The sequence below is a fragment of the Octopus sinensis genome, linkage group LG9, assembly GCF_006345805.1.
Source record: "Octopus sinensis linkage group LG9, ASM634580v1, whole genome shotgun sequence".
NCBI lineage: Eukaryota > Metazoa > Mollusca > Cephalopoda > Octopoda > Octopodidae > Octopus > Octopus sinensis.
This window is the reverse complement of record NC_043005.1, coordinates 78,425,468-78,453,168: the sequence shown is the minus strand read 5'-3', so window position 1 is coordinate 78,453,168 and position 27,701 is coordinate 78,425,468. Positions and strand designations below refer to the sequence as shown.

Sequence of the window (27,701 nt, the reverse complement as noted above, 5' to 3'; positions counted from 1 at the left end):
ACGATTTTGACTGAGGGCTGAGAACCAGATGGCTGCACCATGCTCCAATCTTGATCTGGCAGAGTTTCTACAGCTGGATGCCCTTCCTAATGCCAACCACTCCGAGAGTGCAGTGGGTGCTTTTTACATGCCACCAGCACGGGGGCCAGTCAGGTGGTACTGGCAACAACCTCGCTCGAATCTTTTTACACATGCCACTAGCACAGGTGCCAACCCATAACTATTACATTTTCTTTACTCATTCACTTGCTGACCAAAAGTCTTTGCAAACAAAGAAATGTTTATATACAAGAAAATGGTACCGCTTCTTGATGACAAAGGGCAGAACTACACCACAGTAGTAAAAGTGAAGGAAACAAAAGTGGGATAGATATTCTAAGGCACTGAATTAAACATGCTCTTTGTGAATAATCTGCATGGAGAGTATCATTGGCAAAAAAGAGCTGTAACTCAGGACTGCAAATTTCCTGTAACAAACAGAAATAACACACTCAAGCAGAATGGTTACAATTAACATCTTAAGTTTAGACTAGTTAGGGCTTTTAGTTTAACCCTTTCGTTACTGTATTTATTTTGAGATGTTCTGTGTTTCTTTCAATTACTTTAAATATAACAAAAGATTTAGTAAAATAACTTAGTTATCATTCAGCTAGTGTTCAGAACATAAATTGTGAATAAGGTTTGATGGAAAATTTTAATTCAAAACTTATGAAAACAAGACATTTGTACTCAGAGCCAGAGCCAGTTTCAGCCGGGTTGCTAACGAAAGGGTTAACAGCAATTATTTCTTGGTGAACCGTTTTGTTACCATATTTCTGTTGAAACACTTCGCCTTTGTTTCAACAATTAATTTTGAAAATAATGAAGTATTTAGTAAAATAACTTTGTTATTATTAATCTAGTGTTTGGAACATAGATTAACATGGAATCTTGATGGCAGGCTTTTAATGTGGAAGAATGATGATGAAGTAAAAATAAAAAGGTAAAAAAGGACAAGAAATTTTCAAACACTTTACCTGATATGATATTTACGGCCACCTAAGTGACTTGCCCAATATCCTGATTTCCAGAATCTGAAATGATAGATACATAGGTTTTAGGACATTTTCATTTGTGACATGAAAAGAGGAATGAAATAAAGAAACTAGTAATTAACAGGTGACTGAGTAGGCTTACATTTCACCTTTAAATACTATACATTCACCTAAAACACACAGTAAATCTGAATACTTGAAACATATAATGTAGATAACTTTATAGTTATTTATTTGAAAGCTGTGATAATTAAGATGATGTGAAAACACACTGTTCTTGTCTCTGGCAAACAGAAAAATAACTGGACGAGTATCTGCTACTACAGCGTTAGGCCAACCAAAGCTCTATGAATGCCTAGGTTTCACACAGCTCATGTTACATGTATCAAAATTATATTTTAATGTTTTCTTTTATTCAATTTCACTGCTTTTATTTCAATTAATTTTGGAAGTAAAGAATTTAATGAACTAACTTTGTTGTTATTTAGCAAGACTATAAACCAAGAAATTTTGGTTGAAGGTATTAACTTAGATTTCCTTAAAACAGGGAATTTGCATCAAAGAACTATTGGCTGTTTTAGGCATGTCTTGGAATGTAACACCCACAGTAGTCGAGGGATTACTGTAGTAGCAATTATCATAAGAATATTAGAATTACTAGTCAAGTAGAACCAAAATGGAAAGATACTGACCTGAAGCCGTCCATTTCAGTCCGGCTACTACAGAATGGCGTATAACCATATGGTGCCCCACCCAAGTCTAGATCATACAGCTCTTGCAAATCTGTTCGTACAATCTGAAATAAAAGCAAGTTTCAAACAATGAGTTTTTATAAGTCATAAGTTATCTTAACGGCATGTTTAAATTGGCCATATCCGGCCTTTAATAGTCTTCTTGTTTTATATTCAAACTGACCAGATCCAGCCTTTCACTCCTACCCTGCAATGTCATTCTAAGAATAAACAACAACATCATCAGAATTTCAAAACTATGAGATGATGCAGGACTGATTCTGAGCAGTAAGTATGACATTTGACAGAGAAAATCTCAAAGCTAAAGCGGTAAACTCTCTCACACACACACAAGCAAGCATGTATTTGTCCACATTTGTGGATGTCATGAGCCTGTCGACAAATAATCTGCTCACTTCACGTTTCCCAATACATGAAATAAGAGAACCCTTATTAAGGGTTAGTGACAGGAAAGGCATATTGAAATATTAATATGATAAAAATGAACAAACAGAAACACAAAACAAATGAATGTACACGCATGCATACAAAAACATGTTTTAACTGAGGAAGATGATGTGTAACAGATTACTTCATTTCTGTCCATTGCATAATAGTCTGAAATGTATGTATTAAATGTATTCAAAAGATCATTTATTTCTCATTATTATATATCATCATCATCGTCATCATTTAATGTCTGTTTGCCATGCTGGAATGGGTTGGATGGTTTGACAGGGGCTGGCTGGACAGGAGAGTGCACCAAATTTCACAGTTTGTATCGACAGGGTTTTTACAGCTGGTTGCCCTTCCTAACACCAACCACCCGAGATAGAGAAACAGAGAGAGAGAGAGAGAGAAAGAGTATGTGCGTGCATGTGTGTGAAGACACACAAACAAACACACACATGTTAATATCGAACAGTGAGACTGAAAGCTCAATACTGCATTTAGGTGTAAATACTCGTTTATTTGCAGGTTAACAAGGTTACCAATAGTTTCATGTCTAGAATCTTTATACATGAACTCACTGGTAGCTTTGTTAACCCACAAATAATGTGTGTGTGTATGTGTGTGTGTGTGTGTATATATATATATATATATATATATATATATATACACACACACACTCCTCTAAATATTTACTCGTTTTAGTCAGTGAAGGGTTTAGTCAAACAATTGACCCAAGCGCTTATTATTTCAGCCAGGTACTTATTTTATTGGTCTCTTTTGTTGGACCACTAGGTTAGAGAGATGGAAACAAACTAACAAGTGATGGTGGAGGACAAACACCCAGAGTGTGAGTGTGTGTGTGTGTGTGTGTGTGGATGAACATGAATCACCGTGTATGTGTGTGTGTACAAACCACCTTGTTTGTGTGTATGAGAAAGGGAGGGAGAGAGAAGTATTGTGTGTATGTGAGAAGGTGAGAATTGGTGTGTGTGTTTGAGAGGGAGAGAGAATCACTATGTATGTGTGACGAATCGGTGCGTGTGTGTGTGTGTGTGAGAGAGAGAGAATCACTATGTATGTTTGGCGAATTGAAGCGTGTGTGTGGAGAATCGGTACGTGTGTGTGTGCGTGTGAGGGAAAGAGAATTGCTATGTGTGTGTGTGAGAGGAAGAAAGAAATGCTATGTGTGTGTGTGTGACAGAGAGAGAAAGAGAGAGAATCATTTGGTATGTGCTTGAATCATCCTTGTGTGTGCGTGTGAGTGAGTGAGAGTGTTTGAATCATCCTGTTGTGTGTTTGTAAGCATAAACAATACAGAAAGAATTATGATGGTTAACGCGGAAAAACAAGAAGCATGATAAAACTACGTGAATATGTTAATAACACCTGTGCCATCTGCAAAGTGAGAAAACAATGGAGCCTGTCAATAGATCCTCGACTGAAAGGACGGGAGTAGGAAAAGACAAGGACCAGCGACACAAACAGAACACACACAGACAAGATAGGGACAGATAACTACAAATCAATCAATCATGGACTCAATGAAGCATGGTTTTTTGACAAGTTGAATCTAGTTATAAAATTTCAGTTCCATTGTCGTCGTTTAGAAAGCATGCACAGAAGCCATTGTGCGGAGTACGTGGACATGAAGCTGGTGTCACACGAACTGTCGTGCAGAGAACAACAACAATATTTTTTTAACAAGCTGGTTAAATTAATCTTCACAAACTTCACAAACAAAAAAACAGAAAGAAATGTTAATGGATTGAAGTGAGATGAAGCTTATTAAGAACAATAAACAATAGGTGAGATCAAACCATCTATAAAACAATATAGAAACTATAATTGACAATGTGTATGTGTGTGTACATGCATGTATATATATATATATATATATATATATATATATATATATATATATACACACCCACATATACACATGTTATAGGTTGGGGAGAAAAAAAACATTAAAAGAATACCAAAACAAAAGAAAAAATAATAGCTCTGGTTGGAAAACAATGTTTGTGTGTGTGTGTGTGTGTTACATATGAATGTACATACATGTTTTATATATGCATATACACACACACATATATATATACATGTATGTATGTATGTATGTATGTATATCATCATATATATATATTATATATATATATATATATATATACATATATACATATATGTGTGCGTGCATATATGTACACACACACACACATACACACTATCTGTTTATCTAGGTGAATCAACATGTGAGTGTGTGTAATATCACGTCAATATATATATACACACACACACACCACACATACATTTGTATCTATCGGTCTATCTATTTATAAACACATACACATATATATTAAATGTACTTATCCAAGGAAACAGACATGTGTGTGTGTGTAAGCGTGTGTCATGTCTTGTGCAATAAGCTTTAAAACAATATGTTTCAATGCAGACCTGCTCTTATTGATTAAAATACTAACCATTAGAATCTACACATGATGTCAAAAGAACAAACATAGGGATTTATTCTGTCTGCAATAGAATTTCCAAATCCCCAAAACTGATTCATATATACACGCATATATATACAGATATATACTTATATATACTTATATACACACATATATGCATATACATGTCTATACACACACATATATATACATATATATATTTATACATATATATATATACATATATATATTTATATATATACACATATATACATACATATATATATTTATATATACACACACATATACATACATATATATATATATATACACACATATATAATATATATTTATATATACACACACACACATACACACGTTATAGGTTGGGGAGAAAAAAAACATTAAAAGAATACCAAAACAAAAGAAAACATAATAGCTCTGGTTGGATAAACAATGTTTGTGTGTGTGTGTGTGTGTGTGTTACATATGAATGTACATACATGTTTTATATATGCATATACACACACACATATATATATACATGTATGTATGTATGTATGTATATCATCATATATATATATATATATATATATATATATATATTATATATATATACATATATACATATATGTGTGCGTGCATATATGTACACACACACACACATACACACTATCTGTTTATCTAGGTGAATCAACATGTGAGTGTGTGTAATATCACGTCAATATATATATACACACACACACACACCACACATACATTTGTATCTATCGGTCTATCCTATTTATAAACACATACACATATATATTAAATGTACTTATCCAAGGAAACAGACATGTGTGTGTGTGTAAGCGTGTGTCATGTCTTGTGCAATAAGCTTTAAAACAATATGTTTCAATGCAGACCTGCTCTTATTGATTAAAATACTAACCATTAGAATCTACACATGATGTCAAAAGAACAAACATAGGGATTTATTCTGTCTGCAATAGAATTTCCAAATCCCCAAAACTGATTCATATATACACGCATATATATACAGATATATACTTATATATACTTATATACACACATATATGCATATACATGTCTATACACACACATATATATACATATATATATTTATACATATATATATATACATATATATATTTATATATATACACATATATACATACATATATATATTTATATATACACACACATATACATACATATATATATTTATATATACACGCACATATACATACATATATATATTTATATATACACGCACATATACATATATATATATTTATATATACACACATACATATACCTATATATTTATATATACACACATATATAAATATATATTTATATATACACACATATATAAATATATATTTATATATACACACATATATACATATATATTTATATATACACACATATATACATATATACTCTCTCTCTTTTATTCTTTTACTTGTTTCAGTCATTTGACTATGGCCATGCTGGAGCACCGCCTTTAGTCGAGCAAATCGACCCCGAGACTTATTCTTTGTAAGCCCAGTACTTATTCTATCGGTCTCTTTTGCCGAACCGCTAAGTTACGGGGACGTAAACACACCAGCATCGGTTGTCAAGCAATGCTAGGAGGACAAACACACACATACATATACATATATATACATATATACGACAGGCTTCTTTCAGTTTCCGTCTACCAAATCCACTCACAAGGCATTGGTCGGCCCGGGGCTATAGCAGAAGACACTTGCCCAACGTGCCACGCAGTCGGACTGAACCCGGAACCATGTGGTTGGTAAACAAGCTACTTACCACACAGCCACTCCTGCGCCTATATATACATATACACATATACATATATATATATATATATATATATATATATATATATAATGGAATTAGGCACAGGCATGGCTACATGGTAAGAAGCTTTCTTTTCAAACGCATGGTCCTGAGTTCAGTCCCAATGTGTAGCATTTTGGGCAAGTGTCTTCTATTATGGCCTTGAGCTGACCAAAAAGCTTGTGTGTGGTTTTTGCAGGCAGAAACTGAAAGAAGTTTATTGTGTGTGTGTGTGTCTTTGTCTACTACCACTGCTTGGTAACCAGTATTGGTATGTTTATGTGTGTTTATTCTTTCAAGATGGTACCTCAGCAATGGCTGCAGGCTAATGACTGAAAAACACAAAAATTAAAAGAGAAAAAATCCAACTTATTTTGTATGGATTCAAACACAATAATGGCCCTCAACTGCTTGTTGATGGGTCATCCATGAAGTTTCTGTATCATTAAGGGTCTCGCTACGACTGCATAATAAGTTTTGGAACCAGCATTTAGCTGTACAAATGCTGACACTCCACTTGCTTAATATTGCAAGCAGCTTTCTCTGATTACCGTTCCATTTTAAACTCTTCAAATAAATTGCCGAAATCTGTTTTCTTTCCACCACCATCTAAAATTTGACAACCGAAAATAAACCAAAATAAACAATGAAAGTGCCGCTATTACCATAAATCAACAGACTGAGATTTGTTCTTCAAAACAGTAGTATTACATGAATATTTCCATCCCACACACAAAAACAAAAAAGGACCAAAGTTTAAAATAATAAATAAGAAATGCAATTATTTTGGCACCGACTTAATACATACATACACACAAACAGATCCACATATATGCATGTGTGTGTGGATATATATATATATATATATATATATATTTATACATACACATACATACATTCATACATGCAATAGTCCTATTGTCATACAGACAATAGGCAGGAACTGGGTACAGTAAACACATAGTGCTGCTCAAAAGGATTTGAACATAAACTCAAAATTCTTGGTCCAGGACAAGGCTTGCGCTATCAGGAATTGAACTGATATGGGAATAGTAACACACATAAACAAAGTTAAGCTTAATTATGTTTATCTTCATTACTGCCTCTCTGAGAATATATATATATATATATAATATATATATATATATATATAGGAGAGTATTGTAGTTCGCTGGAAGCATTTTGTATTGTTTGTAAAGAATAAAAAGTTTTGAATGCTATTATTGCAGCGACTCCATCTAAGAATATCTGAAGAAGGAATTTTATTCCGAAATATCATCAGACTATGGATGACTAAATTACAACAGGTGTATTATAGTGCATTGTTGTACCATTCAAAACTTTTTATTCTTCATATATATATATATTATATTAAATTAGAGATAAAACCACTATTAGGCAAATCAAACAATGAAAAACATAAGCCAATACATAAAATTAATTAATTTATATTATTTTAAATATATATTAAAAGTGTTAAAAGTTTAATAAAAGATAAAGAGTAAAACACTACAATTGTTTCATGGCTGTACAATTTGTAATAATTCGAGTTATGGTTACAGTCAATCTTCAGGTAATTGAAATATTTATCTTAGCGAGGTTTAGCAATGAACTATATATACTAGCAGTATTGCCCAGTGTTGCTTGGGTTTGTTTCAACCCTTTAGAATTGTAATTTTTGAAAAGTAAAAATTTTGCATTATGAGGCTTGTTATTCTCTTTAAGTTTTTCCAAAGAAGTCTTTCCAAGGACTAATATTGAACTCTAAAAGCATAAAGACTCTACAATGTATTGGTATACTTATTTATTAATTTTTCTATATATGTATTATTATTTTTTTGAAAAAAAACATTGTAAATTTCTATTTTCCCCTTCCTCAATTAAAAAAAAAATTTTCCCCCTCCAAATCTTGAAAATTTACCTTGCAATGAATGCTGTTTGATTTTTTTTTTTTTTTAATTTTTCATACACCCATTTTTACTAAAATTTACTTTCAATTGAGCATTCTGTCTTATTAATTTTTCCTCTCCTATATGTGTGTGTCTATATATATATATATCTTTATATATATATAAAACTGAGAATGTGTGTCTGTGTCTGTCTGTCTGTCTGTGTGTTTCCCTAAAACTTGAGAACTACACAAACGATTTCATTCAAATTTTACACATGCCTTACTTAGGGTCCGGGGAGTGTTATCGGCAAAACAAATTTTGAACTTTTTGCCTAGGCGAGCCTACAGCAATATCATATCTTCTCCACTACGATTCCCTAAAACTTGAGAACTACACAACCAATTCCATTCAAATTTTACACATGCCTTACTTAGGGTCCATGTAGTTTCATGGGCAAAAAATGTTCAACTTCTTGCCTAGAGCGAGCCCATAGTAATATCATATCTTCTCCACTATTTCAGTATTACGTGTTAAAAGTGAAACAAAATCGTTTCTCTATTTTATGTCAGATACTTTCACTTTAACAATAAAAATAATAATAACAATTGAATTATATGTAGTAAGTAATAATTAAAATCAAACTAAAGTATAATATAATCGTAACATAAGAAAAGTAAAAATAGCAATTGGTATAAAATTGCATCAATGATTTGAACTTGAACAAGTAGTTTCACATGAATGGGAATAAATTAAAAATAAAATTAGCGTGCAGAAATGGAATAGTCCAGATGGATAATAGAAAATTAAATTAAAGAAAAGACTATTGTCTATAAAGTATACAATGTAAAGAAAAAAGAAGATTTGAACATATGGAGGAAAGCACCTTCGAAAAGTGTCTTGGTGGGACTATGAAAGGTATCTAATCAGAGGCGGTAAATTCGCCACAATAAAAGCAAGGTTTGAGTCAACGGAGTGTGCAAGGGAGTACTCGACTCGAACTTGCAAAGTGGAAATATTTTATTTTTACCTTTATATCTGGGACGTAGGACATCCCGGAAAAAAATTAAAGATGCCCCTCCCCCCAGAAGTAGAGCCACACTTCTATACAAGAGGGAGGACAAGATACAATTGATCGAAATTACAAGAGACAGGCTAACAATTCCAGTCTGTTATATATTTTGAGTATTATTATCACTAGTGATATCAAGATATAACTTTGTATTTTATGTGTAGATGTATATATATAGATGTACATGTAATATGTACACATATATATACACATATATACATGCACTAGCACTATGACCCGGCAACGCCGGGTCTTTAATGCTAGTATATATATATATATACACATACACACACACACGCAGAATTTGAGGAAACAATATTAGTGTAAGGGATTGTTAGAAACAATCCTAGGGAATTTATCCTGTAACACCGTTTTCAATTTCTCTAGCATTTAGCAACATTTTGTAAGTGAGTATTATATAGTTTTTCTGTACCTTATATTTTAAATACAAAATATTTTTTCTTCAAAACCCGGAAATTATATCCTAACTAATATAATTCCTAAATAACACCAATGTTATTCATCAATCTTCATTTACATTTCCCAATATAATTTTGTATATTACACCACTCACAATAAGCTACATCTGTCTTTCTACCTCCTTCACATCATCATCGTTTAACGTCCGTTCTCCATGCTAGCATGGGTTGGATGGTTCGACCAGGGATCTGGGAAACCAGAAGGCTGCACCAGGCTCCAGTCTGATCTGGCAGTGTTTCTACAGCTGGATGCCCTTCCTAACGCCAACCACTCCATGAGTGTAGTGGGTGCTTTTTACGTGCCACCTGCATAGGTGCCAGGCGAGGCTGGCAACGGCCACAATCGGATTGGTGCATTTTACGTGCCACCGGCACGGAAGCCAGTCAAGGCAGCACTGGCATCGTCAATAGGCAAGATAGGCAACATAAACCTATATAAATATAAATATAATACATATATTTTTTTCAAATAAATTTGATGCTTTAGTAGCATTTTAACGTTCAATACTAGCTAAAATTTAAACGTTCAATTTCTAATCACATGAACTGTGTGTCATTCATAGTTGTTTGTTTACATTTGAAAATTTCCTAAATATAGGTGCTGGAGTGGCTGTGTAGTAAGTAGCTTGCTTACCAACCACACAAAGACACACACACACATCTATCCAGAAAGGCTTCTTTCAGTTTCTTATTTCCTTATTGCTCACAGGGGGATAAAACTTAGAGGGGACAAACAAGGACAGACAAAGGGATTAAGTCGATTACATCGACCCCAGTGAATAACTGGTAATTAATTTATCGATCCTGAAAGGATGAAAGGCAAAGTCGGCCTTGGCGGAATTTGAACTCAGAACATAATGGCAGACGAAATACTACTAAGCATTTTGCCTGGCATGCAAATGTTTCTACCAGCTTACCCACCGCCTTTATAGTTTCTGTCAATTTTATAGTTTCTTTCAGTTTCTGTGAAGCAAATCCACTCACAAAGCTTTGGTTTGGTCTGAGGTTATAGTAGAAGAGACTTGCCCAAATGTCCCACTAAGTAGGACTGAACCCAGAACCATTAGGTTGGGAAGCAAGCTTCTAACCACACAGCTTATAATGGGATTTGTTTTTTAAAACATCAAATATCTATGGGGGTCCAGTAGAATAAAAGAGGAATCAAAGGGATCTGCTCTGCAGGTAGAAAATGGTTGAGAATCCCTATGCTTAAGTGTACTGTGAAGGAAATTTTCTCAGCTATTTCTACCAGGTTAGGAGGCCATGTAAGAGCCTCCTTCATTGGCTCAGAAAAGAATATCTTATCGAAGCTTGTGTATTTTATTGCAAGCTTAACTGTATTTTCTGCAGAAAGAAACACTAAAAGCATAATTAGTACAGAATGGAAATATCTGCTTATGGATCTAGTGCAAGTAGAGAGAGAGAGAGAAAAGGAGGGGATCGTAAACATAGATGGTGGAAGGGATGGGTTGGTGGGGTGAATCAATCTAACTATCTTTTGCTGTTACAAAGAGTTTCAGTAGAGACAAAGGGAAGACTACAAACACAACGGGGACTTAGTTAATGCTGAGCAAAAAAAAAAAAAAAAAAAAAGAAATCTTAACCATAATGTCAATAAGTGACTTAATTAAAACGACATGTTCTATTCTTGCCAAAGTGTTATGCTATCATATTTGCTGATTCTCATGTCTTATCAGTAAACAGTCTGAATAAACACAGAATGGTAAGAATGGTAACAATTAGAAGAGAGTAAAGAGTTTAAGATAACAATGCCGAGTGTTTACAGTAGAGTCTTGATATCAGGATGCAGGGAAATGTCTCTCCATCATCACCAATATCTCATTAGTGTCTCAAAAGGAATCAACACCCAATGAGGGAAGAATTCTCTTTTCTTTTTGTTTTGCAAATTCTTTTTAAAATTTAAAAACATTTTTGTAAATTTATTTAATTATTTTCTGAAATGATAAATAAACCAAAATCTACAAAACAAGACAGCCAAAACAAAATGATGTTTTCCCATAACGATTTTAATTACTAGTGAGTCACTTATTTCCACACTATTCTCTTTTTTATTATTATTATTATTATTATTATTATTATTATTATTATTATTATTATTCACAGTGACAAATTAAGAGTAAGAAAAATGTATATACATATATAGGTGCAGGTGTAGTTGTGTGGTAACAAGCTTGCTTCCCAACCACATGGTTCCGGGTTCAGTCCCACTGTGTGGTACTTTGTTTTTATTATAGCTTTGGGCCTTGTGAATGGATTTGGTAGATGGAAACTACAAGAAGGTGACAAGCTGGCAGAAACGTTAGCACGCCAGGCGAAATGCTTAGCAGTATTTCGTCTGATGCTATGTTCTGAGTTCAAATTCCGCTGAGGTCGACTTTGCCTTTCATCGTTTCGGGGTCGATTAAATAAGTACCAGTTACACACTGGGGTCAATATAATCGACTTAATCTATTTGTCAGTCCTTCTTTGTCTCCTCTGTGTGTAGTCCCTTGTGGGCAGTAAAGAAATAGGAAACTACAAGAAACCTGTTGTATAATTATCTAAGTGTGCGTGTGTATTTGCTTCTGTGTTTGTTTCCCACCACCACTTGAAAACAGGTGTTGGTGTGTTTACATCCCTGTAACTTAGTGGTTCAACAAAAAAGATTCAATAAAATAAGTACAAGGTTTAAAGAAATAAGTATTAGGGATGATTTGTTTGATTAAAAAGTCATCAAGTTCGGCACCCCAGCATGGCCACAGTCTAATGACTGAAACAGGTAAAAGATAAATATTAAAGACCTGTAGGCCCATGATATTTCATTATGCACCCATAATATACTATTAAAGTATATTAAACACTTTTATAAGCCAATGCTGTGTACTACTGTGTTAGCAGTGCTATTAAATCACTTGTTAAGTTTATCTCTTCAGATTTTCTATAGAAATTATAGCCAGCACTGGATTTGTTAAATTTCGTGTCTGAGATGTCACATACTCTCTCTCTTTTACTTGTTTCAGTCTTTTTTTACAGATTTCAGGAGAAATCATGTAAATGTAAGCTTGTTTGAAGTGATCACTATGGAAACAAACCATTACACAGAGAGTAAAGAAGCTGTGAAAAAAAAAGACAGCTTGTGGTTTACATGTATTTACCTGTAATAAGAGTCACTTTGAGACAAAAGTTATGCAAGAGAATTGATTAAGAATCTTTTCTTCAATTGTGTTCCAAAAACCACATTACAATGTTGATAAATAAAATAGTTACAGTTGTTTAACCCTTTTGTTACCATATTTCTGTTGAGATGCTCTGTATTTCTTTCAATTACTTTAAACATAACAAAAAATTTAGTAAAATAACTTAGCTATCATTCAGCTAGTGTTAGGAGCATAAATTGTGACTAACGTATGGTGGAAGATTTTAATTCAAAACTTATGGAAACAAGACATTTGTACTTCAGAGCCAGAGCCGGATTCAGCCAGGGTTGGTAACAAAAGGGTTAATGAAACCATTCTAAATTTGTGGTGATTTTAGAATTTAATTGAAACTCATAAGGAGTGTGTTTTACTTAGAAATATAAAGAAAGGGTTCAAGTACACTGCTAGCATAGTAGTACATGGTTGGGGATTACAAAAACGTTAATATATTTTGTTGCCTAACTTGCCACATGTTCTGGGGATTGATACTACATGTGGCATGGTGGGTAAATGTAATCACTACAAGAATTTAAAGCATTAATACTTCTGCAAAATATAATTGGAACATTTAGACATCTAACTAATTGCTTCAGTGCCACTCTTGAGAAAGTGAGCTTCACAAAACCAAAAACGGACACACCTAATTAGATTACAGCTACAATCCATCCCCTTCATAGGCACTGTCAAAATGTGTAAAACATTCCATAAGTTTAACATGTACTAAATATATACATATAGTCATGTTTTCATGTCCCACCTATGCTAGCATGGAAAGCGGATGTTAAACAGTGATAATGATGATAAACTGGCATTCCGTCGCTTAGATGACGAGTGTTCAAGTCGATCTGATCAACAGAACAGCCTGCTTGTGCAATTTATGAGCAATCAGCTGAGCACTCCACAGACACGTGTACCCTTGACATTCTCTGAGAGATTCACTATGACACAGAATGTGAGAGGGCTGGCCCTTTGAATTACAGACACGGCTCATTTTAGCCAGCTGAGTGGACACGGGCAACATGAAAATAATGTCTTTTTCAAGGATACATGCCGATGGGACCTGAACTCATGACGTTAAGATCATTAGCCGAATATCTTAACCACTGAGCCACATGCCCAAAAAACCTTACAGATTTACCATTCATGATAACATCTTTGTCAACACCCATAAACGAAATGTGCAGAAACTTTAGGTGCAAAGGAGTGGCTACATGATAAGAGGCTTGCTTCCCAACCACACGGTTCTGGGTTCAGTCCCATTTCATGGCATCCTGGGCAAGTGTCTTCTACTATAGCCTCAAGCCAAATAAGCCTTGTGAGTGGATTTGGTAGGTGGAAACTGAAAGAAACCCGTCATATTCATATGTGTGTGTGTGTACGTGTGTGTGTGCATGTGTATCTATGTATGTGTGTCTGTGTCTGTGTTTGTCCCACCCCCCATCACTGCTTGACAACCAGTGTTGGTGTGTTTACATCCCCGTAACTCAGTGGTTTGGCAAAAGAGACCGATAGAATAAGTACCAGGCTTCAAAAATAAGTCCTGGGGCTGATTCCTTCAACTAAAATTTCAAGGCAGTGCCCCAGCTTGGCCGTGGCCTAATGACTGAAGCAAGTAAAAGAGATAAAAGAGTACATGCAAACATGGTTCAGCGCATACATACATATATACTTTATATACACACAAACATACACACACACACATATGACTCCCACCAACACCCATTGATGTTACCTTAATTCCAATGAAAGTGCTTTGCTTCTGGGCTAGAAACAAGCTCTTACCCAACTGGTGACAAATTAAAAAAAAAATTAAACCAGAGAAATATATATATATACCACACACACACACACACAAACACACAGATGCATGTGGATAAGTGTGTGTAAGTATGTGTGCGTATAGGCACATGCGGGTATGTATGCGTGTGTATATGTATGAATACTCACATGTGTGCGTATGATTTTTTTTCCCCAAGTAAAACTATATTGCTTCCAGTGTAATTTAATTTCAAACTCACCTGCCAATGGTAGGGAGGACAGATGGAAGAACAAATTTATTTTATCAACATCAGAAACCTCACTTTCTTCCTTTTCCAAAAAAAAAACACCAATAAGATTACAAGTGAAAAATTCCTCAAAAACATCTCCCAAAACTCAGAAATATACTTTGCTCATGAGGTTTAAAAACGCAACAGTCTTAAGGCCATATAACTCTGAAATATCTTCGACAAACATAAAATAAACATTTATTCCTATTCATTTTATCTTTCTAACTCTGGAACTTCCAAATCACTGCCAACAATCTGCTTAAATTTAGAAATTTCAAGAATTTGAAATACTGACAGGCTTTTTATTTATTTTTTTTAAAATTTTTCATAGGTGTGGCTGTGTGGTAAGAAGCTTGCTTCCCAACCACATAATTCTGGTTTCAGTCTCACTGCGTGGTCAGGTCTCTTCTCAAACAGCCTTGGGCCAACTAAAGACTTGTGAGTGGATTCGGTAGGCAGAAACTGGAAAAAGCCTGTCATATATAAGTATAGGTAAATATATATATATATATATATATATATATATATTTATATAATGCTTTTAGCTTAAGTCTCTGGCACCTGCTAGATTTGAGTAGTACTGGCATTGATTTGGCAGTACTGGTATTGACCCATGCTTGAACGGTGCTTTTTACATGCCACCGGCACAAGAGCTAATCGGGCGGCACTAGCCACAACCATGCTCGAATGGTGCTCTTAACGTGCCACTGGCACGGGTGCCAATCAGGCGGTACTGGCATTGGCTACAACAATGATTTCACTTGACTCCAGCACAGTTTATTGCCCAAGGATTGAAGGGTACTCTTAAATGGGCTGGTTATGCTACACTGGCATAAGCCACAGTTATGGTCTCACTTGGCTTGCCAGGTCTTTTCAAGCAGAGCATATCTCCAAAGGTGTTGGTCACTCATCATCACCTCTGTGAGGCCCAATGTTCGAAGTTCGTGCCTCACCACCTCATCCCAGGTCTTCCTGGATCTACCTCTTCCACAGGTTCCCTCTACTGCTAGGGTGCGACACTTTTTCACACAGCTGTCCTCATCCATATGCAAGACATGACCATACCAGTACAGTCATCTCTCTTGCATACCACATCTGATGCTTCTCATGTTCAACGTTTCTCTCAGGGTGTTTACACTCTGTTGTGTATGCACATTGACATTACAAATCCAGCAGAGCATATTAGCTTCATTTCTTTCAAGCTTAAGCATGTCCTCAGCAGTCATGGCCCATGATTCACTGCCATGTAGCATGGCTGTTCGCACACGTGTCATACAGTCTACCTTTCATTCTGACCTAGAGGCCCTTTGTTACCAGCAGAGATAGAAGCTCTCAGAACCTTGCCCAGGCTATTCTTATTCTCAGTTTAACTTTTGAATGATGCTACCCCATTGGCTAGGTGAGTAGGCCAATATTCCCCCTGATAGGAAGGCAATTCCATTGTAGGGCCATCATTTTACAGCTGAGTGGTCTGGAGTAATGTGAAATGAAGTGTTTTGCTCAAGAACACAATGTGAAGCCAATCTGAAAATCAAAACCTTGATCACTAGAACATAAGTGTAACACCCCTAACCACTAAGCCATGCGCCTCCACAAATACACATATATTTATATAGACCCAAGAAGACATGGGACGAAATGGTGAAGCATGATTTTCAAATGCTGGGCCTCACAGAGGTGATGACAAGTGACCAAGACTTTTGGTGATATGCAGTGCTTGAGAAGACTCACCAAACCAAGTGAAATTGCAGTCATGGCCAATGCCGACGTCACATAACTGGCATGTAAAAAGCACCCATTGCAGTCTTGGAGTGGTTGGTGTTAGGAACAGCATCCAGCCATAGAAACCATGCCAGAACAAACAATAGAGCCCAGTGCAGCCCTTCAGCTTACCAGATCCAGTCAAGCCATGGAACCCATGCGAACATGAGAAGTGGACAATGATGATATATACACACACACATAATGTATACTATTGTTATGTGTACATCACAAAGCAGAGCTTTGGATCACAGGTAATTTAAGCTAATCTTTAAGTTAAGTTAATCTTGGGTTTCAGCAATTCCTATCTAATTCCATGTGCATGGCATAAATGGATTCAAAAGCTATGCCACTGGTGAAAGACACGTGCCGAAGGTGCAGAGAAATACGATCGACAGCAAGACATTCAAAGTAGAGAAGCGAATTTCTTAACCAATTAGACAACCATACAATATAAAACTGAAATGATTGTGATACTGCTGACGAAGGAAGCAATTTAGGACAGAGAAAATTGTGATTAGGGGTTGATTATCAATAAACTGATTAAATTCACCAGTTCACAATAAGTATAGTATACAGATTATTAATGGTCATACATGAATAATGAAGATCACGGACAATAGGAAGCCAGTTTTGGATCACATGCATGCACATATATGCATAAATACATGAGCATGTGCTAGAGGTAATTATTGCTAATCATGAAACTCACAAAAAGTGTGACCAATGTATTTATTAATAAATTAAGATAGTTCCACCTGCCAATAATTCTACAATTACTGGTATGCGTGTTGCATGTTCTCAATAAGTAAAATGCACGTATATGTGACTTCATGACTCCATCTACACACACTTACAGATAATAATACACATATACATACATTTCAGAGTGCGTGCATAAATATATATTAAAATGTATATATAAAAATACATATATATATAAATATATAAAAATGAATATATAACTATATATGAAAATATAAAAATGCATACATGGAAATATATATACAGATATATATATATATATGTACACATGAATAGATAAAATGTATATATAAAAATTTATAAATACATATATAGATAAAATGTATATATATATATAAATTATATAAATATATATAGATAAAATGTATATATATAAAAAATATATAAATATATATATCAATAAAAATATATGTATACATATAAAATATCCATATATATATATATACATATATATACACACATATATAAAATATCCATATATATAAATACATATATATGCATACATATAAAATATCCATATATATAAATACATATATATACACACACATATATAAAATATCCATATATATAAATACATATATATATACACATATATATATAAACTATCAATATATATATACATATATATAAAATATCCATATATATATGAATAGAAATATATATATATGTACATACATATAAAAAATATCCATATATATAATTACAAATATATATATATATTAAATATACACATATATATATATAAATCATCATCATCATCGTTTAACGTCCGTTCTCCATGCTAGCATGGGTTGGACGGTTCGACTGGGGATCTGGGAAGCCAGAAGGCTGCACCAGGCTCCAGTCTTATCTGGCAATGTTTCTACAGCTGGATGCCCTTCCTAACGCCAACCACTCCGTGAGTGTAGTGGGTGCTTTTTACGTGCCACCTGCACTGTATATATATATATATATATATATCTTAAATATACACACACACATATATATATATAAATATATATATATATATATAAATACAAATATATATATGTATATTAGATATACATATATATATATAAATACAAATATATATATATATATACACAAAATATACATATATATAAATACAAACACGCACACACACTTGTATGTGTGCATTAGTAAGATGCATGCATAGAAATATGTTTGCATATGTGTGCAAGTCTCTTTCGCCTGATCAGGTGTATGCAATACATGTCTGCAATGAAATCAAATTATATGACATTCACACAAACACACAAAAGCAATCCATAATTTGATTGGTATAATCATTAACCCACAGGTTTGATAGGGGATAATTAATAAATAATTATTTGATTGCTTCATGGAAAGTCAGAAACCTCCTTACGTACAGTTGCGTGTGCACATGCATGACTAAATACATATGATGTACGCATGCATGCACAAATGTGCATGAGTGCACACACACACACACACACATATATAGGTGCAATTGTAGCTGTGTGGTTAGAAGCATGCTTCCCAATGATATGGTTCCAAGTTCAGTCCCACAGAGTGTCATCTGCTATAACCCTGGGCCGACAAAATCCCATCACGTGTATATATGTATTCTTTAACTTGTTCCACCCCTTTGACTGTGGCGATGCTGGAGCACTGCCTTAAAGGGTTTTTGGGACTGGCTCCTGTGCAGGTGGCACATAAAAAAAAAAACACAATTTGAGCATGGCCGTTGCCAGTACTGCCTGATTGGCCCTCGAGCCGGTGGCACGTAAAAGCACCCACTACACTCTCGAAGTGGTTGGCGTTAGGAAGAACATCCAGCTGTAGAAACTCTGCCAGATCAGACTGGAGTCTGGTGCAACCATCTGGTTCGCCAGCCCTCAGTCAAATCGTCCAACCCATGCTAGCATGGAAAGCGGACGTTAAATGATGATGATGATGAAGTTAACCTGGGACTAATTCCCTTTAAGCCTAGTACTTATTCTATCAGTCTCATTGGCTGAACTGCTAATTACAAGTACGTAAATGCACCAACACTAACTGTCAAGAGGTGACGGGAGGAGGGGAGAACTCAGATATATATATATACATATCTATCTCTCTATATACAAGGTGTGGTGAATAAACTGATGACTGGAGGAATAACGTCGCCATCACTAGTGATCACCCTAAACACCCTGATGTTGATTGGATGTTTCCTTTTTATCTCTTGGTACATGTTTTGGGGACACAGCAAGCCAACAGTTGTTCTGTGTGTTCATCACCTCACCCTGGCAGAAATCTTACTTGTCTGAGAAAAGCTAAAGCATGTTCAGTTGGAGGAGATACTTGAGTTTGTTCAAAAGCTTCATAGTGCAGTCTTTCCGCTTGTGTGGAGGGCTTGGGATAAAACATAACATCAAGAAAAAACAGGACAATCATCACTAAAATAACCATACTAAAAAACACAACCAATACGAGAACCATAACTGAAATTTTACTAAGGAAAACAGTAAAATAAATTTTAGTAATTACCACTTTCCTAACCATACTAATATAAATAAACCTAAGAGTACTGACAAGACAACTGTATAATTAAAGATAAGAATAGGAACATTGAGCCAATAAACAGAAAAAACTAAGAATAATCTAAGCATGCCAAATTACTTCAATAACAAGCATAACCATAGCACTCAAATTAATAAGGAAGGAAATAAAATAACAAAAAAGGAACCAATACCTTGTATGAGAATAGCTGACCTTCTAAACACCACCCAATCTTTTAATAAAGCAAACAACAATAATACTACTTGGATTATAATCCCTTTTGCCAGACGTTTAAAATATAACTTTATTAGATCCATTAGAATGATAATTAATGAAAACTTCAAAAACTCTAAATATGCTAAACTATTTAAAAGCACCAACCAATCGTGGCCGTTTGCCAGCCTCCACTGGCCCCTGTGCCGGTGGCATGTAAAAAGCACCCACTACACTCACGGAGTGGTTGGTGTTAGGAAGGGCATCCAACTGTAGAAACACTGCCAGATCAGACTGGAGCCTGGTGCAGCCTCCTGGCTTCTCAGACCCCAGTCGAACCGTCCAACCCATGCTAGCATGGAAAACGGACATTAAATGATGATGATATATACACACATATACATATTTTTACACACCCACATACATATATATACACACACATATATACACACGCATATATATATATATATATATATATATATATATATATACACATGCATATATATAAACACACATATATATACACACCCACATATATATATACACACACATATACACACACATATATATATGCACGCATATATATATAAACACACATATATACACACACATATATATACACACATATATACAAATATACATACATATACACACACATATACATACATATACACACATAGACACACACACATACACACACATACACACACACACATATGTCAGGTGCATGACCTAATGGTTAGGGTGTTGCACTCATGACTGAAAGATGCTTTTGTGTTCAAATTCCTAGACTGGTGGTACATTATGCTCTTGAGCAAAAGCCCTTCATTTCACATTGCTCAAGTCCATTCAGCTATAATAGAGTAACCCTGTAATGGAAAGGTGTTCCGTTGCAGGGGGATGATGTTGGCTTGCCTGCCTAGCCAGCTGGGTGGCATCATTTGAAAAGTACAACAATGCAAAGGAACCCAGGGAGACCAGTGGTATATATATATGACAACAACAGATACAGACATACGTGTGTGTGTGTTTGTGTGTGGTAGTATGAATGCCATTAGAAAATTATGCAGAGTTAAAAGTAATATGACTGCGGTTCAGCTATAGATGATGAATGTGTCACAGTGTTAGGCAAGAGATCCTATGTTGGTGTAATATACACACACACACACACACACATATATATATATATATATATACATACATACATATATATACACACACACACATATACATGTATATGTTTGTGTATATATACATACATATGTGTGTGTATGTGTGTATATATATATATATAATATATATACACATACATACATATGTGTGTGTATATGTATATATGATATATACGTATACACACACAGAACCATATAAGAATACACACATACATGCATATATATCTGTATGTTTATGTATGTGTATACAATTATACATATATTACATACATTTTATATATATATATATATACACATATATATACATAACATACATTATATATATATATATATATTCACACACACACACACTCACACTTAAAAGTGCACAAACATATACACAGAAGGAGAAAGCTAAAGAAAACCAACAGACACACGCAGTCGGTATAGCGCCATGTCGACAGTGCAAGAGTGAGAGGACTTTCTAAAATTAACCTAACAAATAAGATTGGTATTAATCTCGTTAGTGGACCCAGAATGTGCGGATGGATGTAGCAGAGGTCTTTCTCAAGAGCCCTGTCGACAGCAGAGACACTAGCAGGGGTGGCGTCGGAGGCTGCAAAGCAGGAAATCCAGCTCTTCAAATTGCCAATGATGAGATAGATGAAGGTGTTTTGGAAAAAACAGGGAGCGGGATTAGGGTAGGGGAAAAAAAACGGGGCTGGGTGCAGAGAGAGGTAGAGCGAGCAAAAGAGAGAGAGCGGGAGAGAGAGAGTATGAGATACTCTCTGGCAGACGTAAGTTAACAATGTCAACCTCTAGTGTTCTTTAGCTGTATGGATAATCGTGACCTTGGAGACAACTGCACACCTCCGCTTTCATGGAGATCCTCCCCACCACCCCCCTTGTTCTCTTGTGGCTCCTGCTGCTGATGCACCTCTTCATGTCCTTACTACAGCCTCAGTCACCTCCAACATCATCACCACCACCTTTACGACAACCAACTCCTTCGCCTTCTTCAAAAGCAATTCCGCCACTAGCTCCTCTTCTCATCACCACTGCCACTACCACAACTACCACCACCACCACCACCACCACCACCACCACCACCACCACCACTACTACTACTACTACTAATACCGCTACAACTACTACTAATACCACTACTATCACTACTAATACCACCACCACCACTACTAATACCACCACCACTAATACCACTACCACTACTACTACCACCACCACCATCACCACGACCATCACCATGACCATCACCACTATAACTGTCACCACCACCACCACCACCATCATCACCACTTCAACACCCCTCATCGTCAAACCCCACCCCCATGCCAGTACTACCGTCATCAATATTGCCACCAGCTGCGTCACCACCACCACTACCACCACCACCACCACTGACACTGCCATCATTGCCACAAAAATGGTCATTAACACCAACACCACCACCACCACCACCAGACACACACATGCATAAGTCCGCACCATTGAGGCCTTGTGTCATGTTGCCATTATAGGTCTTCTTGCTATTGTTGTCGTTGCTGCTGATGGTGGTGGTGATGGTGGTCCATCATTAAACTAAATAACAGCTGCTTTGAATCAAGAAAGCAAAGTTTGCACCAAAACCCTCCACTCTGCCCTTGTCCCTACCTGCCCCTACGCCCCACCGCACACACTTGTCTTGCCCCACTCATTCACTTCTCTCTCTCTCTCTCTAAGAAGGAAACCTATTTCGGCCAGAGAGAAAGTGAAGAGAAGGAGAAAGAAATAAAGAAAGGAGAAGAAAGAGATAGATAGATAGATAGAGAGAGAGAGAGAGAGGCCAAGAGTCAGGCAGTGATGAGATGTGATGGAGATATTACTGAAAATATGATGAGACAAGAAAATATTGGAACACACACTCTCACACACACACACACACACGTGTGAATGTGATGTGCAAGTGGGTACATGTATATGTATGTGTGTGTGCATACATACACATACATGTACATATATATGCATATATGTACATATACAGGAATATGTATAATTTATATATAAAGATGTACATATATAGGCATATATTATATATATATATATATATTTGAAAACATACATATGTACACATACACTTATATATATATAGAAATTTACATTCATATATATATGCATATACAAATTTACATATATATCATCATCATCATCATCATCATCGTTAGTGTCCGTTTTCCATGCTATACATAAAAATACTACTTTACATACATATATGCACATACATATATACATATCACACACACATGTATATAGACACACAGGTTTATCTCATTCATGCTAACTTAGAAGAAACAGACATGAAATCAGAGAATGAAAAGGAATATATATACACACACAACACACTCACACATACAGACCACATGCATTTCCCAATACACACACACACATGTACACTGAGCTGAGAAAGAGACAGAAAGGGAGAGAGAGAAAGAGAGAGAGAGAGAGAGAGAGAGAAGAGGGGGGTATGTTAGGGCCAAAGACAGAAACAAAATGATTGTGAGATGATGAAGTGAGGGAAGGAGGGAGAGACAGGGATATCATGTGGTGGTGGTGGTGGGAGTGGGAGGAGAAGGTGAGAGAGAGGTGCCAAGTGCCAAGTGCTTAGTGTAGAAGCAAAGACACACCACACACACACACACACAAACATATTGCTGAAGATCTTCAAGTTAGAAATGAAGAGCCACAATATGGATGACACCTGGTACCATTATATAAAAGAGACCGGCTTTTCTTGCCCATCAAAGTAAAAGGAAACAAAAATAAACAAATAAAAACAAAAAACAAACTAAGATGAAGCAAAAGACAAACAAAACCAGAGGAAGGGATGTAGGGGAACTGTATCCCTTGTAAGCAGGCAGAACGTCTGTAACTGGTTTTGTCTCAAGGAAATTTAGTGGAAATAATTCCGTTTGTATAATAGAATTATGTAGTGATGTGTGCGTGTGTATATATATATATGTATATATATATATATATATATATGTATATTTTATATTTGTTTCAGTCATCTCACTGTGGAGCACCACCTTTAGTCGAACAAATAGAACCTGGGCCTTTTTTTCTTTTTAAGCCTAGTACTTATTCTATCAGTCTATTTTGCCGAACCACTAACTTACAGGAACATAAACACACCAACATCAATTGTCAAGCGATGGTGGGGGGAAGAAACAGAGACACACAAACATATATATATATATATATATATATATATATATACAACGGGCTTCTTTCCATTTCTGTCTACCAAATCCACTCAGAAGGCTTTGGTTGGCCTGAGGCTATAGTAGAAGACACTTGCCCAAGTTGCCATGCGATGGGACTGAACCTGGAACCATGTGGTTGGAAGCAAGCTACTTACCACAAAACCACTCCAGTGCCTATATACATATATATTAAATAATGACGATGGTGAAATGATGATCTATCTCTCTGTCTATCCATCTGTCCATCATCATCATTTAACAACCACTGTCCATGGTGGCATGGGTTTGACGTTTTGACCAGGGCTGGTAAGCTGAGGGGCAGCACTTCAGTCTGGTTTGGCATGGTCTCTACAGCTGGATGGCCTTCCTAACGCCAACCACTTCAAGAGTATAATGGGTGCTTTTATGTAAGTTCATTTATGGGAGCCCATTCAAGGAAGGGATAGCACGGGAGAACAGGCCAAGATCTATAACAAGCAGAATTGTGATGCCATAAGCTGCAATCCCACCAACCTGCCAAAGATGATGACCAATGTTTCCCATAGCGACAGAGAGTCATGACAATCTATGCATCCAAGATAATATAAGGAAAGAAATGACAAAAGGAAGAAATGATTATCTTATAAACTTCATTGGCTTACAGCAGTTTCTGCTACAAGATGTAGTGGACTGATAGTTGAGTGCCTGAGTAACACCTCATAACTTCATCAGAGCTTTAAAGATGAAGTGCCATTTATTTGAGAAAACAAATACATTTATCCATATATACAGGAATGCTTTACCAATGAGAAAGCATATACGTGGTAAAAATACACAAAGGCGCAGGAATGGTAAGTAGCTTGCTAAACAACCACATGGTTCCAGGTTCATTCCCACTGCATGGTACCTTGGGCAAGTGTCTTCTACTATAGCCTCGGCTCGACCAAAGCCTTCTGAGTGGATTTGGTAGAGGGAAACTGAAAGAAGCCTGTCGTATATATATATATATATATATAAAATATATATATATATAATGTGTGTATGTTTGTGTGTCTGTGTTTGTCCCCCCAACATTGCTTGACAACTGATGCTAGTCTGTTTACATCCCCATAACTTAGCGGTTCGGCAAAAGAGACCAATAGAATAAGTACTAGGCTTACAAAGAATAAGTGCTGGGGTCAATTTGCTCGACTAAAGGCGGTGCTCCAGCATGGTCACGGTCAAATGGCTGAAACAAATAAAAGAGTAAAAGAGATACACACAGAGTAATGCCCTAGCACTCTTTGATATATTCCTAAAATGTAGAGCCGAAATGCAATGGTGCTCTATGAAGAGGGGTCATTATTACAGCAATAATAGAGGTACTATGAACACAAACGATGAAAAGATCCCAGAAATCGGAGTCATATTGCCCACTTGCTAATTGTGATGCTACATTTAGTGATCTAAAATTGTTACTGAATTAGAAAACCTGTTAAATTAAGATCTATTGTTGGGAAATTATCTTAACATGTTGCATTAATCATCTTGAATTACTCACCTGAAAAGTAGCAGTGAGACAACAAAAGACAGACTGTACTATATCTAAGGTGAGAATCTAGACTATGACGTTACACAGTGTGAACAAGAATTATTATGAAATCAGGAAACAAGTTAAATTAAGATGTATTGTTATGAAATTGCTTAACCCTTTAGCATTTGGATTATTCTCTCACACATAATGCTTACTTATTTCCATTGTTTTCAATTAATCATGCATTATCTCATAGTGTCAAGATTCCGATGATGTGATTAGTTTTAGAATGACACTGCAGGGTAGGTGTAATAGGCAAGATCTGGCCAATGTGAACATAAAACAAGCAGACTATTTGGGTTGGACATGGCCATTTTACAAGTAAACCCTTTCATTACCAACTCGGTTGAAACCGGCTCTGGCTCTGTGTACAAAGTCTTGTTTTCATAAGTTTTGAATTAAAATCTTCCATCAAACCTTAGTCACAATTTATGTTCCTAACACAAGCTGAATGATAACCAAGTTATTTTACTAAATTCTTTGTTTATATTTAAAGTAATTGAAAGAAACAGAGAGTATCTCAAAATAAATACAGTAATGAAAGGGTTAAAAGGGTAAACCAGCCATATCCAGAATGAAAGGGTTAAAAGGGTAAACCAGCCATATCCAGCCCAAATGCTCTATGTTCTTTATGATCAAAATAGCCAGATCCAGCCTTTCTCACATACCCTGCTATGTCACTGTATAAATAAACAATCGCATTATCAAAATCTTTAAGTGGTGAATTGATAAGCATTACATTTGACAGGGTAATCTGAGTGCTAAGGGGTTAAACAGACTGCATTAGATGAATTGCTCACAACCATATCATGCCAAAAGCACCGGTTCTTATCTGATCCCCAAAGTTAAGCAACATCCAGTCTAGTTAGTACTTAACTGGGTGACCACTTGAGGAACCCAGATTTCATAAAGAACTCTGTAATAGAAGGAGGCATGGCTATGTGGTTAAGAAGTTCACTTTGTAGTGGTTTCGGGTTTGGTCCCTCTATGCAGAATCTTGGGCAAATGTTTTCTACAACAGCCCTTGGCTATTGAGTACACACAGACACACTTACCATAATATTCTGAGAATCCCAGCAGTGTAGCATCTCATCTATTTTTTTTTCTTATTTTCTAAATTTTTTTTTTATTTTCTCTTAATTCCTTCCTTAAGTGTGTAAGGAAGGAATAAATAGAAAAACTCTCTTGAAAGCCGGACAGTTGATAAAACTTATATTCAAATAACTGATGATTCTCTTTGCCAAACATTGATTGCCAACATGTTAATATTGTAATTCAAATGGACAT

At 35.6% G+C, this 27,701-nt stretch overlaps 1 protein-coding gene across 1 annotated transcript in view; it reads right to left on the bottom strand.

Moving 5' to 3' along the window:
• LOC115215729 (UDP-glucose:glycoprotein glucosyltransferase 1-like) overlaps window positions 1–27,701 on the bottom strand; it is a 204,643-nt gene that overhangs the window by 66,813 nt on the left and 110,129 nt on the right. The window contains 2 exon segments of the mRNA XM_029785021.2: window positions 1,017–1,073; window positions 1,727–1,830. Coding sequence (XP_029640881.2) covers window positions 1,017–1,073; window positions 1,727–1,830 — 161 coding nt within the window.